Source organism: Silurus meridionalis, chromosome 12 (genome assembly GCF_014805685.1).
Source record: "Silurus meridionalis isolate SWU-2019-XX chromosome 12, ASM1480568v1, whole genome shotgun sequence".
Taxonomy (NCBI): Eukaryota; Metazoa; Chordata; class Actinopteri; order Siluriformes; family Siluridae; genus Silurus; species Silurus meridionalis.
In genome coordinates this window covers 15100325-15119028 of record NC_060895.1, presented here as the reverse complement: position 1 = coordinate 15119028, position 18704 = coordinate 15100325, and the positions used below count along the sequence as shown (strand labels likewise).

Sequence of the window (18704 nt, the reverse complement as noted above, 5' to 3'; positions counted from 1 at the left end):
AGACCCAGTTTTCAGATATCAGAGTGTGTTATGTAAAAAACAAAGCTCACTTTTGTAGGCAAATAATCAAAGAAGAAAATGTTCTTAGGACACCAGAAAAACTGTCAGATTGAGTGGGTATTCTGTTAGCTGGCAGGGACTGACTGTGGCTTTCTGGCCCTTACTAAATTACTAAAAGAGAAATATGATCAATAAGTTATGACTTTATATATAATTTATTGAAAAAGTATTATTGGGAATCTGGCCCATTTTCTCCTCCCTAGTCTGATTTTTTACAGAGTTTATATTCTATCATTATGATCGGCACAAACGCATCACAGAAAGAAAAATATGTAAATGTTCTTTCAGTTGCAATATAAGAATCACTTAAAATCAGAATTCAGAAATTTTCACAGTCAAATAACCCATACATGTAACAATTGTGTATATATATATATATATATATATATATATATATATATATATATATATATATATATATATATATATATATATATATATATTGGGTGTGTGTGTGTGTGTGTGTGTGTGTGTGTGTGTGTGTGTGTGTGTGTGTGTGTGTGTGTGTGTGTATGTTGCTAAAGTCACAGGGCTTTGTCCAAGTAAATCCACAATTGCACCATATGACAGTGCATTCTGCAAGTACACACACTGTTCCACTGTTCTGATTTCCCTATCTAAATGTTTTAATCTTGTAAGTAAACTTGTGGACAGCTCTTTAGAGAATGAAGTGTCAAAACTGTTCGATTCATCGGTGAAGAGCTTCAACCAGATGATAAGTAGTGAAGTGATGGGTGAATGTTACTATAAACAGTTGTCGTAATGATTAAATCATTTGAATGATTCATTGTTTTACAAGTTATTACATTATTAACGTGAACAAAGGCTTTTATCGTGTAAATTGTATCTTTTAGTTTTATTCCTCTTTACAAATATAATTGATTCTGTTGATATAATTGATTCACTAACATGGGAATGGGAGAAGTGAAAAGCTGTACTGCAGATGACCACTAGAGGGCTGCAGACACTATTATGTAGGTAAAAGTGGACTACAGTATAAATGCCTCAACGCCGTGTTTAGACCAAAGAGCTGAAATAAACCTTAATCATGATTATCTATTCGCATAACCCGCAGTCTTCATTTCAAAACGCGTGTTTGTGTGTGTGTGTGATCCGCGTCTCAGAGAAAACCAAAATACAGCGAACCACATCAGTCACCTCCTCTTATTATTCCTCCACCTCCTCCTCCTCCTCTCCTCCTCCTCTCCTCCTTCTCTTCTCAGACAGAAGATCAGTGTGTGATCTTTTAGTTTAGTTTGGTTCAAGTGTAGAGCTGCTCGGATGGATATGTGATTCTGGGAGTTCAGTGTGAAGCCTCGAAAGTTAATAGACATCTGTATCAGCGTTACTTGGACACACCAGGGCACAGCTGGACACATCTCACGCACACAGAGGATGGAGGTAGACTTCTTCATTTTCTGTAGTCTTGCTTTGATATTGCATTAGTGATCTCGATGAAATGAACTTTACTGTAGTTGATACATCACATTTCTGTGTTCAGGATGCACCTTCAGGAAACTTCAGTAGATTGAAACATCACTGCCTAATTAAAGATTTAAGCAGTGAATAGCAACTCGAATTACCTCCTATTTACTGCATATAAAGCCATATTTTATGTAACAGAATTTCATATAACAGAAATGTATATGATTTCACACAACCAGAGGATGCAATGTTTTCAAAAAAACAACACTTCCTCAACTAGTATTACTGCTTGTGATCAGGTGTTTCTGTTAGTATGTGTGAGCTGCAACTCTTCATACCACCAAAATTACAGCCCTGACACAATTATCTCTGTGATTTAATAAATAATAACTAATTCATACAGATTTAAATCCTAACTTGATCCTTTGTATATTAAGAACTATATACAGTAGCATTGGTTCTCAGAGTGGGTTCTGGAGATTTCCCCAGGGTCCATAAAAAATAGCTGAGATCCCTTTTTTTGGTAACAAGTCAATCTATAAATTATATCAACTTGGACCTCGTGTTTTCTCAATAGACAGTTGATGAGTAAAACTAATTTGGATTAAATAAATGTTCAGCATAATAATGTACCTATATCAATAATGTGTCAGTATTTGAAATCTATGCTTTATATACATTTTCTGAAGGGGTCTGAAGATATTTATATTTCAATAGTAATGAGTAATTAAGTCAGTGCAGTGATGTCGTTATGTAAGAAAGGTATTCTGCAAAGAAAACTTGACCTACACATGTATGAACCTATGAGGTGTAAAGGATGATCCTGAAATCCCCCAAATCCCCGACTCCCCAACCACCAGCAGCAGCATAATCCATACGAGAGTCGTGGAAGAGCATATAGTAGAGAAGTAGTGATTTAGAAAGTTGCTGCTGTAGACAGATAACCAGTGCAGGCTTTTTTTTCTCGTCTTTGTAGAGGAACATTTCCTCGCATAGCACGTGTTACTTGTTCCTGCCCTTAAAAGTGCCCAAGTACATTCAAATGAATTTCGCTGATGCTGGTAAAATGAATACATCAGACAACGTGTGATTCTCAGCTGATATGTCCACAGGCTAAGAAGAAGTGGGAAACAGGAAAGAAAAAAAAAAAACGATGAATATAAAAGAAAAAGAGACAATATGTTCTTAAAGCATTGGGTTGTTTACAGGATGGCAGACTGACTTCTAGCAGATTAAGTCAGTGAAAGCTTGTGGAATCACGAGGGAAAATTCACAACATCCTCTGGCCACTTACTAGTCTGGGAGTCCCCTGTGTATCATGAGTATGTGTATATTATGTGTGCATGTGTGGGTGGGTTGGGTGTGTACCTATATATATATATATATATATATATATATATATATATATATGGATAGCTGGAGTAAAACTAGGAACAGAGTGTAACTGCAGATGTGAGGGAATGGGCTAGATCTGCCAAGCATATGGGAACAAGCATGTATTATTCATCTTAAGTGCAAAAACAAAACTAACATGACTGCTGCCAGCATGCAATAATATCAACGGACCACTACTACTAATCCAGTTATATACTGATCAAAGTGAGGATTGAAGTTCAGTCACTAGTTTCAATCTGGGTTTAACAATCAAGTGGAGACTTATAATGGATTTGCCAGAATCATAGCCTAAGTATTTAAGACTTAACCATGGTGTAGGAAAGTATAGGATGTTGGTTTTAAGGATATTTCTTGTTCTTTGATTGAAAAAAGGAAGGAGGGAGGAGACCATTTTTAGTGTTGTCCTTAGGAAGTCCTGTGTCGTCTCAAGCATTCAAATGCTGCAGTCAGCGGATTTGGCACAATGCCGTGTGATCGGAACACTTCTGCTTCTCTTTCATTTATTTCCACCAAATGGTATAACCATAAGATTCAGTTGTGCTTTTTAAAATCCTATTCAACATTTAGTATCGATTTGCCCATATAATAACCTTGGGGGTCTGGAATGCAGTCACTGTTCCAGTTCATGCTGAAGGTGTTTAATAGTGGTGAGGTTAGAGTTCTGTAAAGATATAGAAATTATATCCTCAGCGAGCTTTGCACACTTTGTGCACAGGGACATTGTCATGCTGGATCAGGTTTGGGTCACTAGAATAACTGAAGGAAAAATTTAATGCTACCTCATCCAAAGACATGCTTTTTGTGTCCCTCTAACTTTGTGGTAACAGAGTTGGGAAAGAACCACACATGGCTTGAAAAGGCAGGTGTCCAATAGTCTGCAGGTCAGACAATGTTGCGTCAAATGTGTCTGATTAAAGCACAGGTGCTCTACATTAAGTGATGTCGTATGTGTTTAACTGTCTTTAAATTGTATGCAACTGTTGAGTAGTACTGATACTGAGTAATGATAATATGAAGATGATTTATAATAATAATTTATACACTACCACCATCTTTTTTCAAGTATACTTTTCATTTAGCCAACTGCATTTAATCATTTTTTATCCAAGACAGTATGTTCTGAATTATTTGTCTATTTCAATATCACTGTGTCCATGATCAGGGTCATTTTCTATGATGGAAGACACAGCACTGATGGCTATTAAGCTAAATGAAGGGTTCACACTTATCAACAAAAAAATGTTAATTGTTATTGCAGTGTTTGCCAAATCATGATTGTTAAAGATGTAAAATTCAGCTCTTGTTAATGAGTCAGTAGGTAAAAGTTGGTGAGATAGAGTGGTAAGAATTGAAGTACTGTAGTTAGGTAAGGCAGAAGTCTGACACACTTGCTGCTACATGCTTCATTAGATGTGCTGGCTGGCGTAGTTCCCTTGTCTGTCAATGCAAATCAATGCTTGCTGAACAATTTAGCTGTTAATGCTCTCAGTCATTGGCAAGCTTGAAAAGATGGTGATGTGCCCCCATGCAGAATAATAATAATAAGAATGGCACTTAATATCCACCCATGAGATTTAAAGAGAAATAATTTTCCAGCTTTGACATAGTTAACATAGTCTTCCATTTTCCTCAGGTGTGCTACTGAAGCTGGCTGAACTCACTGTGTATCATTCGCAATCCAAGGGATTGTTTAGAGATCCTAAATGAGAACCTTGTGGTGGACCATATTGCAATTCTTTTTAAAAACTCGGACTAGTCTGAATAAACTGGCAATTGTTTGTCAAGAAGAATCTAAACCAAGCAGGAACTTGTCCGCCTAAACAGAGCTCGTCTTTCAGCCTGCTAATGAAAATATTAAGGTCAATTATGTCAAACGCTGCACTCAAATCTAACAGTACTAAAAGGGCAACATAGCCACGATCGAACACATGCAGGTCATTGACCTGCAGTTAAGTTGCGCTGAGTTTGTAATAGGATGCTTCCAAGTGTTACAGAGGAAGTAAAAAAAAAAAAAAAAAAAAAATTACTGTTTTATTTAAAGGGGGGCCCTGAAGCATTAGGGTACAACACTGATATCTTGCTCAAAAACAATCATAGAACAAATATGCAAATGCTAGTTTTGTTCTCTTGCAGTTATAATTACATCTTTGTAGATAAGCCAAGACCATTTTACTTAAGTCACTTTAACTCCTACAACAAAGTACTAAAAGAGTTAATGATCCGTAAAAAGGTTTCAAGGGGGTGGGTGGGGGGTGGCGGGGGTTTGTGATTTGATGCTATTGCAGGAAAATTCCTATTCTCATAATTACAGGAACTATTACATGGATAAATTGAAAAGCATTTTGCAGTCTTTCCTGAGGACCTTGTATGGAAGTTCCTTGAGAAAATCAAGGCATGACTTTTCTTATCCCCCAGCAGTACATTATCCTAGAATGGAGGAAGTGGAGACACTAACCACTCACAGCATAAGCAGTGAAAGGAAACTTTCTGTCTTGTGACACTTGCACGTTTCTGTCTATGGAGTGTCGCTCTGCTGTGTATATTTGGAATGTGTATGAGTGCATGTCTGGACTGCTGTTGCTCAATCCCCACATGTCTTGATACATTAAAAATCTGATGGTTATCTTTGCAGTTTATGATTGTTTGACATTCCTGTGGAATTTGACAGGACTTGCCTTGACTTTGGAATCCATATTTGGTAATGCTGAAGAGTATATGTGTAGAGTTTGAATTTTACTTTTGGCTTGTGGCATTAATATAAAATTAATAGCATGTATCTATTAGGGTTGTAGCACAATGATATTATCTATTTTTGGATCTGTTTAATGTTTTGTGCTCCAGCTATTCATATTTGTGTTGGTCAAAAAAGAAAGCATCACTGTGTCTGTCAAGTCCAGCTCTTAATTCTTATTTCACACTCTTTTTGTACTTACCAACAATATATTCCAATGTTAATGGTGGTCCCAATCGCAATGGTGTCCCACAAATTTCATAACTGAACACAAGCTCACGCCATTAAGTACACCTCAAGTAAAAGATAACCTAAAAGACCCTCAACGAATATTGCACCATCCCTGTATCTGTACCTATTTAGAACAATTTATCGTTTCATACTGAACATTCATACTGAAAATATATAAAATATACTTTATAGTTTATATAATATATTTTGGTTTGCACAAATCGTGACATGCTTGCAGCAGGTGCGAGTATGAAGTGTGAATTTACCTGATAAGGAATAAAGAATGGTTATATTCTATTTATATAAATAAGCTAGGAGATTCTAGTATAGCTTTTGGCTTTTTGTTTTCAGCAGAGCTTGTACATATTGCGCTGTACAGTGCCTTTAGACTTTCTACTGAGAACATTTTAAAAAGTAGTTTACTAGACTTGATATAATTGTTCAACACAAGTGGCCAAATAAAGGGCTAAACTTGCAATTCCAGTGGAAAAGTGATGTGATTTCAAATACAGCAGGTTTCCCTGGAAACTTGGAGAAACAAAGGATATTTGCAAGTCTGCTGGTAGCATTAACAAGACTTGGCTGCTGTTTTATATGGTCACTCCTGGCAGCCTGATCTCAGTGTTCTTCACTTTAATCCAACACACTTAAATGAATGTAAACTTCACAAGGCTCGGATTTTACTCCAGTAAGACTGCTATTTCCATCACTTCTTCTTCTTCAAATCTATGTTTATCATTCTTCTTATTCACTAGCTTTTTCTTTAAAAATGCATCACTTTTGTCTTTCCTTCCTAAATCTTTACGAAGCATGCATTTAATTTCCGAGTAAAACATAGCATAACTGCTTTTGATGTCCAAATTTGTGTGTTAATTCCTTCACCACACCATGTGTTAGCTGACTAAGAAAGACTTTGTTTGATAATTTGCTAGTTGTCTTTGTTGGAAAGAGAAGAAGTTGATAATTGAGCATTTGATGTGTGCCAATATATAATGCATAAAATTATGGCCACTGACAGGTGCAGTGAATAACAATAATTATCTCTTCAACATGGCACCTGTTAGTTTGCCATATAATTTTAATTTTAATAACATAATTTTATGTTAGAAACAGAAAATTGACAAGTGCCAAATTGTGATGGTTAGACAACTGGGTCAGAGCATCTTTTCCTTTCATGGAAATGGTATTCCCTAATGGCTGTGGTGTCTTTTAGCATAATAATGTGCTCTGCCACAAAGCAAAAATGTTTCAGGAATGGTTTAAGGAGCGCAACAACAAATTTTAGGTGTTGACATGGCCTGCAAATTCCCCAGATCTTAATCCAATCAAGCATCTGTGGGATGTGCTGGACAAACAAGTCCGATCCATGGAGGCCCACCTCATAACTTAGAGGAATTAAAGGATTTGCTGCTAACATTCTGGTGGCAGATACCACAGCACAGCTTCAGGGGTCTAGTGAAGTCCATGCCTCGATGTGTCAGGGCTGTTTTTGCAGCAAAAGGCAGGCCAGCACAATATTAGGCAGGTGGTAATAATGTTATGCCTGATCGGTGTGTGTGTATATATACAGTATCCCACAAAAGTAAGTACACCCCTCACATTTTAACAACCATTTTAGTATCTCTTTTTTTTTCCGAGGGACAAAACTATAGAAACTTGGATATATTTTAGTCAGCATGCAGCTTGTATATCAGATTTACTGTCCTCTGAAAAGAACTCAACATACAGCCATTATTGTCAAAATAGCTGGCAACAAAAGTGAGTACACCCTAAGTGACAATAGCTGTTAAAATCTGGTGCCTTGGGTACAATTCTCTCATACTGACCACTGGATGTTTAACATGGCACCTCATGGTAAAGAACCCTCTGAGGATTTGAGAATTAGAACTGTTTCTCTCCACAAAGATGCCCAGGCTATAAGAAGATCGGTAACACCCTGAAACTGAGTTACAGGCCTTCAGCCTGCTTCCTTCCACGTTTCAGAATAAATAAAAAGCACTTGAAAGTAATTTAATCTCTAACCGTTTTATTTATTCAAAACATGTTATCAGTTCTTTTATATATTTACTTGTGTAAATATAAATGTGTATATTAATAAAATTTAACTAGGGTCAACACTATGAAAGGTCATCAGAACCAGCTTCTTCTTCCTTGGCTATGACATGTCATTAGGCTACACTGTAAAATGATAATTTGCTTTGATAATGTTTTTCCCATTACTTTAAAATGCTAACGTTAATAAGTTTAAGATTATCTTATTATACATTTATCACAAAGACACACTGACTAAATCACCCAGGACTTAGTAATTAAGAATGTGTTCAGTCATTTATTCACAGTAACACACTTCACCCACTATTCGGAATAATTAACCTTTTTGCCTACCCTGCACAGTAAAATGGGGTAAAATGTCATTTTTATCTAGCAATCTGGGATTGCTGTTTTCATTTACAAACTTTTACTTTTTCTTTAGTATTTTTTAAAGTGGTCATTGTTCTCGCGCTGTTTTGAACTCCGATTGCAAATAACAATCCATCTTTAATTAGTGCTGACACGATTCGGCAGAATAGTGGAAGGTGTAGAAGCGCCATGTTTCTAACATCCAACAGCTCCGTGATGTCATTATATATATTAGGGGTCGCCACAGAGGATCATCCGTCTCCATACCCCCCTGTCCTCTACATCTGCCTCTTCCAGCCCAACTACTGCATGTCTTCTCACCACATCCATAAACCTCCTCCTTGGTCTTCCTCTTTTCCTCCTTCCTGGTGGCTCCATCCTCAGCATTCTCCTACCGATATACCCCATGTCTCTCCTCTGCACATGTCCAAACCATCTCAATCTTGCCTCTATCACCTTGTATCCAAAACGTCTTTACATGCGCTGTCCCTATAATAAACACATTTCTAATCCTGTCCATCGTCGTCACTCCCAACGGAAATCTCTGCTCAGCTCTGCTACCTCCAGCTCCACCTCCTGTCTTTTACTCAATGCCACTGTCTCTAAACATCGCAGGTTTTACCACAGTCCTATAAACTTTCCCTTACACTCACAGATATCCTTCTATCACAAATCACTCCTGCCATTCTTCTCCACCCACTCCACCCTGCCTGCACTCTGTTCTTCACTTCTCTAACACACGCTCCACACTTAGAACCATTTCTATTAAAAATATAAATGAATAAATGTAAAAGATGCTAAATTTAAACCTTCAATGCAAAACATCTATACACGATGTCCTTTCTTTGCTCAGATATAAAAAAAACATTATGAACATAATTTGTTTTACTGATGGGCCAAGTCTTAAATCAAGCAATGCTCTATGTTGAGTTTGGTTTCATTAATAATAAACATATATTTGCATAAAGCATCCATATTTGTCCATGCCCATGTTGATTGAAGTGCTGAAAGCTTGAAAAGTATGAAAGGTCATTTGGACCAGCTCTTCTTTTTCTTCTTTTTCTTCTTCTTCTTCTTCTTCTTCTTTCTTGGGCACCTAGCTGCGATTGTTGTTTCTATTTACAAACTTAAAAATTTTCTTTAGTATTTTGAATGTTAAGTTCGGATTCAAAGTGTCATACATACGCGAATTTAGAGTCTTAACGTGTCACCTGTTTTGAACTCAAAATAAACCGACTGCAAAACCATCTTCAAATGGTGCTGATAAGGCTATTTATTTTAATAATACTTATAACCTAAAATACATGATGACAGCTCATATAGCTGTCCCAATACTTTGGCAATATTGTATATATATATATATATATATATATATATATATATATATATATATATATATATACAATATTGCCAAAAGTATTGGATCACCTAGTCATAAGTACGGTATGTGATTTTTGATAATTGCATTCTATATTCAGTGCCACATTGCTCTTATTATTCCCTCCACTCTTCAGGGAAGTTATATATATATATATATATATATATATACATAATACATATACATAAAATTAGAATTTGATTTGAGTTGTAGTTTTAACATAGGGCTGCAGTTTGTTTCACATCATGCAAACAAGTGGGACAACTAAAAACACATCATTAGACTGAGCATTTCAACTGTTAAATTGCAAGACTGAAGTGTTGCATAGAGTAACTTCAGACAGATGCACCTGCCAATCTCTTTGCTTTGTGAGGTGCTGAAAGAATCACACTCTTTATATATAAGCTTCATCTCTTCCTGCTCACACATGGTTGTTCTGTCTCATCCTCATATCACTCGTGCACACACATCCTGTGTCAGAGAAGATAGAAAGCAGAGATAAGAGTTGAATTGCAGGTTTTCTCTGATCAGATCTGAGTGTTTTGTCTCAGCTGATTGTATGCGTCTGAGTGTGAGTGTTTTAGTGAGGGGGTTTTCCTCAAACTATAGATTAGAGGTATAGTTTAGTTTTTCAGAATAGGAAGGATATAGTGTGATAGATTCTCTACATATATATTATACTTTTTATAATCCTTGAAATGTAGTGTACAAATTTTTTACATGTTGTGGCTATTTAGTAAATTTGACTGTTGGGACACATTTCTCTCTGGACATGGTTCATGTCAATGTCAACAAGAAACTAATGACCCAAGCCTCCATGAAACTTGGTAGCGTTTTTCTCAGGCCCCAAAACCCCTAAAATAGGTCTGGCTAGGTTTTCACTCCCACAGAGGACTCTTCTGGCCCTCCCAGAGTCCTGAACTTTTATATCCTATAGAATAGAGTGCAGTCTAGCAAGCTTTGCCATACATGGTATTAGTATGATTGTGCTCACTTGATAATAATTGACATGCATGTAAGTTGTTAGATAACAAGTATGAACACGATCACATTTGGCCACAGCAACAGTAGTGAACTTGAGTGTTAGCGTGTTTAACATGTGGTTGCGAACTCTAAATGTTTGAGACAGTAATTGTGTAAGTTATTTTTTGCAGCCTTTGTGTTGTGTTCTGAGACTGAAGGTCATTTCTTTAGACCAAGGAGCAAAGTCATGGCTCCTTTCCAAATGTTTCATATTAGAAACCATCAGCTTTGGTTAACCAACAAAAGCATCAACATTCATTAAATGCTTAACTCTATTGTCTTCTTATGGTCTTTCGCTGTAAGCACTTAAGCACAGGGTTTTGTTTTTAAGAGACAGGAAGGAGTTAACAATCATGGGCCCCAAAATAAAGAAACAAGGGTGGGTGGTCTCTGGGGGCTTCTGCTTATCAGAAATAAAGAAAAGAAACTGTAACAATTTGGAAGGAAACAAATCACAAGGAAAATTATTCAATTTTTCCGTGCGTGTGTGTGTGTGTGTACAACTTTTAGGCAACATGCAGGATTCTAAGTTTGTGCATGTAGTATTCACCCTTTTGGGTGGAGGGAACGAGGTAGGTGAGATCACTGTGTTTGTGTGTGTGGAATAGGGAATGTGTGTGTATCTGCGAGACTGAATAAGAATGTTTGTGGTAGAAGTGTGTTAATGTTTCCAAAGGGTTTGGCTCAGACAGAGCAGACACCCAAAGTTAAGGCAATAAGGAGGATCTGTGTGTAACGATTGATTCATCCTGAATAGCTCTCAGAGCAAAAGAAACAGTATGAGAAAAAAATAGAATCTGAGAAAAAGAGGCACATTGCCAGTGCTGATATACATAACTTTATAATAGTGACTCATTTCAAAACTATATTGGAAAAAAGAGAAACAGATACTGAAACTACTATCTGTGTCTGTAATTCCCCAGGCAGTCAGCATGATGTTAGTCAGCTGTGCTAATGTTCTAGGAAACACACCCAAACTTCCCAACCCTTATGTCCCAAATGCCGCTATGGGCTGATGTCACCATTTCCCTGCGCTACTTCATGTTAGCTCTGCTCCTTTTTCCTGTTGTTGTGAAATCGGGAAATGTGATCAGCTACATAAAACAAGTACTGTCTGAGTCTGGAGGTGATCCTTGCATCATGGTTTATGCAATGGCTCGGATAAATACAGAGGCGTGTAAAACTACTATTTGAGTGTATTCACTCCCCTGAAGGCTTGTAATTCTTGAGTTCTCTCTTTTGGTGGTCTGGGGATATTCTGGGTTCTGTGGGAACCCTGTGTCAACAGGGAAAGTAAGCCATCCTGACGTTTAAACTGCCTCAGAAATGCACGGGTCAGAAAACATCCAGCAGTAACAGTGCTTGTGCTCAGTAAATCTGTTAACAAAACAAAGAGGCCAATGTATCAGTTCTGTAATTCATGAGGCACATTATTAGGGTGTGTGGGAAAAGGACCTAAATCAACACAGTTTAGCATCTAAAGAGTGTCACTGCTCAGTGATTGATGAAATTAGATATTAAATACATCCAGGGCTTGCTATCAGGATCAGGATTAGTGAAAATGAAAGCTATAATTGGGCTGAGGTTATAGTAAAAGAGTTCATATGCAAATGAATGTGGGTCAGTGCAAGATTGGTGAGTGCTAAATATATTGCTAAAAACATTACTGACACATTAGTTTGCTATATACCCATGTCAAGAAATACTCATGTATTTTTTCTTAGAACCTAGCCTTTATAGAGCACATTAGCAGTAATATATTTTAGGAGTTTTAAGGGTACAGGATACAGCAAACATGAAATAGAAACAGTTCTAGTCTTACTTGAAGACACATTTGTCAACTTTCTAACAGAATATTTAAAAAGTTAATTTTGTTTACTACTCTGAGTGCATGAATGTTAAATGTTATCAGCAGTGTGGATGACGGTTTTTCAGGCTTTCATTCCAAACAAAAATCACGCTTAACATAGGTGTTATTGGGCCTGTCTCATGATTAGAAATAAAATTAAAGACTCCAATTCTAAGGCTATGTGATGTAAAATATAGCATCAACAAAAATAGAAATAAACTAACTTAGGAGTCGCCCTTAGATTCCCATTATAAGTATTTATTCTAAAAAAATAATTCTGTTCATTTTACAATTAAACATATCACGGGCCATGCATGTGGAACACAGACACACACACACACACACACACACACAGACACACACACACACACACACACACACACACACACACACACACACACACACACACACTACACATGACAAAGCTAGAAATGACATTTAAAGACATTTGTTTAACAGCACAAATGTTTACATATACAGTACATGCATTTCTGATACAAATCATCACTCTGACTTTTTCAGGAGGCATCTCCAGTGAAGTTATCAGTGGCTGAATTGGCTGGAAAGTTCAAAAGTCATCCACTGCCAATGCCAAGGAGTGAAGAGGTAATATTTAACTTATGTCACATTATTTTTACAATTTTCTAAATCTTTTGCAACTCATAATCACAGGAAAGGAATGTAATTAAATGATTGTAAATTAAGAAAGACCATCAGGCTTCATCAGCATCGTAGCCATCATCCTTGTAAGGAACACTTCAGGACATGCTGTTATTGAAAAAATTATCATCAAATGGTTATTGTTACATAGTTTATTATTTTCCTATAATGTCACACCCTTAAGTATATTTTTTCTCTTATAGTACATCAATGTGCCACTTGCTATTATTTAATTAAGGACAACACGTATATTTTTATCTGTTAATAGTTACACTTCTTTTATGAAGTGTATATAGTGATTTTATCTATCACTATATAGCGGCTATAAACTGGTACACTGTCAAGTTTTTTTTCTTTCAGTTTATTGTTAGGTTTGATTATTTGTGTCCTCCATTCAGTTACCTATGAATGAATGGTTGCTATAGAAAAGATAACATGCTAAAACAGATGCATTATAATATAATAGTGATTTGCTGGCTCCTGTTTATCTTCACCAGTGCTGTGATATAAATATCAATGCATATAGACATTGTATGTGTAAAATCCATCATGTATTATTTATTAGCATCCTGCATATGCCATATAATTTGTAATGCAAATCCATCTGTTACTGTCTCAGAGAAAACCTGTTCAAAGGAGCCCTCCATGTTCTTTGCAGTTGCATGGCCAGACTGATAGTGAGAGTGAGAAGGAGGTAAGAATTTAACTCAGATACATCACCTTTGTGTTTCAGCGATTCAGTATTAGTTTTAATCAAGAAAACTTTATTTCCATCTAATCCAAGCTTAACAAATTGGAATAAAATTTCAAAAACTACATTTCAATAGCATTTCATTTTTCATTTTTTTTCATATATTCTGTGATATGTTTTGACCTACACCTCATTTTTATGTCAAAGAAAACAGCCGTTACACCTCAACCTCCCCCCAAGACCAAGCTGAAGAATTCTCCCCTTATTGAAAAGCTGCAGGTAAACATCAGATTTTTTCCCTGTTTTATAACTAATAATTAAATGCAATACTGATCATATATATAAAGTTACATTGTGTGGAAAACGCAAGCTCTTTACATATATAAACCAAAGGCCCTGTTAGTTGTGTAAGTCTGTATGAATCAGCAGTTCTAAGGAAGCACTTTACACAGGAAATGCTCCATCTTGCAGCTTCCTTCAGTAGTCTGTGTTTGTGTGACATACATGCATACTGATAGTGATTAAAAAAAAAACGCGCACAGATGTGCTACTACATGCTTCATTACAAAATATACAAAGCTATTTTTAAGTCAGTTCCTCTGAGCTGATCTCAGGTCAATATATATCAGTATATATACAAATATTTTGTAGTATTTTGGAATTAGCAACAGCTGTACACCCCCTTTACACTTGAAGAGATTTGCTGTTTCTCAACGTACGTATCTCTGCTGCCACATAGTGTTCACAAGTGGCATTTATGTTGCGCATGAAAACATTAAAATACTGTACACACGAGAGGTGTAACATTTAACCTTTTAGTCACATATTCAGATATTCATAGCTATATTAGTTTATTCATTCACAAGTTATAACAAGATGTTAAGAGGATAACTTTAATTGCAATTTTTCTATACTACTGACCGTGTACATTTCCCCACCCTCAGCTACTTCAAATTCAATAATCGTGACTTGACAGTAAAATAATTTTTTGTTATTCCTGATGGTCTTAAAAAAGTCTGGAAAAGATGCATTTTTTTTTACAAACCATGTTAAAAACATGAATCTATAACTTGTGGTCATCTCTGTTTTTGTTATAATGTGGCAGAATTACCTGTTCAATATGAATTTTATATATATATATATATATATATATATATATATATATATATATATATATATATATATATATATATATATATATATATATATATATATATATATATATGTGTGTGTGTGTGTGTGTGTGTGTGTGTGTGTGTGTGTTTTCTATCCATAATACACACTGTACATATTATGTGGTCACCCTGGAGGATTTACAGTAGCATTTACGGATTTATAGAGCAGTAGCTCTATGTCAGTATCTGGGGTTGGCCCAGTCTTGCTTGCTAATCAGATCAGGTTTTAGCAATAATGCAAGGCTGCTGAGTTGTCCTACTTTCGACTTAGCAGCCATGAGACAAAACGGCTGCCACTTTTCTCTGTTCCTCTCTTCAGTACAGGTAGGAAACATTTGTAGTTCCATGTCTACATTTTAGTTGAAGGTCTCTGTATGGTGTTTGGTTGACTGTGCTTTATCAAGGTCATGTGATGTGATCCAGATATCTTAGTAGATATGTAAATAAATAAGTGAGGCTTGTGTCTATAATAATAATAAATGTCCAGCCCTATTTCCTTTCTCTGTTTATATTTGGGATGATTGTTTAAAACACTCATTCTAAAAAATGACTGCAGATTAGATTAAGCTGATATAGTTCTAGTGGCATAGTTTTTTATATGTCTTCATACAGACAGCAGACACAGGAGACACACTCAAATTCATACAATACATTAAATAAGTGTGGAATGTAAATGGTCTAATGTTACTATATTTCTTGTCTCATGTAGGCCATTCCCATACTGACACCCTCTATACTACTCAACTCAACGAAAGGTCCAGAAGGGAAACAACAGGCTGCACCATTCTGTGCTATCAGCCCCTGTTGTCACCAGAGTCCCAACCTGAGGCCCCCTCAGCAGCTCAGTGAAAATGAGGTGCCCATCAGCTTCGAGCAACCAGCTGAGGGCACCACACTTCCAAACATTAACAAGGTCTGACTGTTTTGCTTTGCTACTGTAACAACTGAATTATGCAGGGAGGATTATGAAGTTTATTGCTACCTATTTATTAAAAGTTGAGAATTATAAATTATAGTCAATAGGGACTAGGTTTTGATGTGAATATAAATATTGCTGCTTTTACACTCTGAACTGAGTTAAAAACAAGATGATGCAAACAGTTTAGGCAACAGAGCTGTTGTCAGAGACTAAACTCCATGCAAGCTCAAAGGAGCCATCAATGGAAGATAAAAATTGTAATCCGTTTAACCCACTTCCTTCTCACATCATTACACCTTTCTTAATAGTAATTGTTTATGTGGAATTTTGCACTAGACTTAGTGGAAGCTTGTAAACCAAGTAAACTGGGTAAGCACTTCACCTTTGTCAGGGTTGAGGTGCAATACAAATATCCAAAACAGGTGCACTGAGATTAAATAGACACAGGCTGAGATGCCAGGCCATAGCAAGGCCATAATGCAGATGTACATTCACACTTGAGGCAATTGATCATATGCATTTCACCTACCTGCATGTTTTTTTAAGATGGGAAAAAAAGAGAAAAATGAGGACTCACAGAAAAAGGGAGAACATGTTAATCTCTACACAGATACTGTACCTTAGAGATACTGTTATTTACTGTATTTCCATATAAAGGAATTGACTTAGATCTTCCAGCCAAGAACTCTAGGCTAAGAACTCTTCTCCCCTAGAAGGTGTAAAGAGTAGGTAGTAAGTTGTCTGATTTTTTAAGGCAAATTTTATTCCCTCATCCAGAGCATATTGCTGCAGAATATCTCCTTTTCACACTTTTATTTATTACTTTTATTTTATATTATTTTTCTTAAACGTGACTAATAAACTAGTTCCTGTTTTATGTTGTTATAACCAACAAAATACTGACACTGTTTTGCTTTTTGTCTCCACAGTGTCGAGTCCGGCTTTCTTTCAAGCGGCGACCACCAACTCGTCCACACAGAAAGTCAACAGGTGATGAGGGGGTTTCAGACACACCTGAGGAAAACAGATCTCCTTGTGATCCAAACAGTCCTGATACTCCTGACAAGAATGACAGTACCAAGGATGCATTGAATGTTTTTGAGGATGAGACACAAGAGAACCAGGAAGACTCCACGCCTCCAATCACCGTACAAGACACAGAGCTGCAGGAAGAACTCAACGATGTGACCAAGGACAATGAGGGGAGTGGAGACACTGAAGGGGAGAACAAGGAAGAGGTAGCAGAGGAAAAGATTGCAGGAAATCCTGAGACTTCAGGAGATCTGGACAACCCACAAGTTGAAAAAGCACTTGAGGAACAAAGCAAAGGGGAGACGGAATGTGCAAAAAAAGAAGACGACACTGCAGGAGAATCTACTGAAGAGAACTTGGAAGCAGGGGTAATTTCTTCACACTGAATATACATTAGCATGCATTATAAGGAAATAGTGTTCACAAAGTTGTGGACTAGCTGCCATGAGTCAACTTTGCTTATTGCCTTAGTACAGTAAACATGGTACCCAATTATGTGAGATATTTGGTTAAGGTGAGGTGCTGCAGAAGATAAGATACCAATTCTGTACAATGATCAGTAAATTCGAAATTCAGCAGCAGTTTTGTTTACATAGAAGTTGTAATTTTCTTTCCCAAATAATTTTATCACTTGGGAACTCTGTGTGAGCAAATCCAATTCACGTTGTTAGACTGCAATTTGCATATCTACAATAGTTGTTATAGTAACAGCAAAAGCATGTGTACACTAAGTAGACCAGGGTAGGCAATTATTACTTGACTACCAACATTCAAGTGGACAATGTTCAAATCATAACAAAATCTTTGTCATACTTAAGCCATAGACATTATGACTAGAAATGTAATGTTTTTCTGTGTGGTGATATAAATTAATACAAAAAACATTTACTTAAATAGTAAAAAAAAATAACAAAATATATAAAAGATAACATCAGGAAGAGTATAACCTGTACTTGAAATTCAAAAAGTGTTTTACCTAAAGATCATTTCTAATCATTGTTCTGAACAGCTAGTAACTCTGAGGAAGGTGCTCTTTGCTGTGTGTGAACTTCACTCACATGCTTTCCTGATGTTCTTTTTGTGGTTATTGCTCTTGTTGCAAGCAGATGTCAAGTACCATGCCCTAAACACCACATAAAAGTTTTTTTCTTTCATTTCATGCTCATGACAGAAGAAAAAAGAATCTCATTTGGGTTGCGTTGCCTGAGAATCGAAAATACAAAAGCACAGTATTATCAACATTATTTGTCTATGTAAAAAGCAGTATGTTTAAAAAGAAATGAAGGAGAAATATACCTGGTTTTAAATCACAAAAGAAAAGGAAGAAAAATACATGTGGGCAATACCCAAGTAGCCACATTGGCTTGTGATTTTGTGATATATATAATGTACTTGTTTTTCAGGATCAAAATCAGGATCCAGCTTCCGGGGACTGAGCTCTACAAACATATAGCTGTGAAAGGTGAAGATCCAATGGAGGACATCAACCAGAGGAAAAACACTGGCCAAATGCAAAGACTTGTGTTTTATCATTTCGGACCTGGACCTGGACTTATGCTCTGATGTATGCTTTAAGCCTGAGTATTAAAATCAACAGTGTAGCCACTATCACACCAGTTTAAAAGCCTTGCATGGTTAAACATCTAACAGTGGCCTAGGAATATACAGTATTTTTAGACTATGAGCAGAAAACAAAATATTACATTTGTAGATGAAATAAACCTGCCCATATCTT

General features: G+C 36.4%; 1 protein-coding gene across 1 annotated transcript in view; it reads left to right on the top strand.

The window, feature by feature from the left end:
• Positions 1-1219: 1219 nt before the first annotated feature.
• Positions 1220-18704, top strand: part of zgc:153184 (uncharacterized protein LOC751652 homolog) — an 18563-nt gene continuing 1078 nt past the window's right edge. The window contains exons 1-7 of the mRNA XM_046863672.1: positions 1220-1461; positions 13015-13098; positions 13772-13846; positions 14051-14122; positions 15728-15931; positions 16867-17337; positions 18373-18704. The exon at positions 18373-18704 is cut by the window's right edge and continues 1078 nt beyond it. Coding sequence (XP_046719628.1) covers positions 1456-1461; positions 13015-13098; positions 13772-13846; positions 14051-14122; positions 15728-15931; positions 16867-17337; positions 18373-18405 — 945 coding nt within the window. The 5' untranslated portion in view covers positions 1220-1455 and the 3' untranslated portion in view covers positions 18406-18704. The remainder of the gene's footprint in view (positions 1462-13014; positions 13099-13771; positions 13847-14050; positions 14123-15727; positions 15932-16866; positions 17338-18372) is intronic.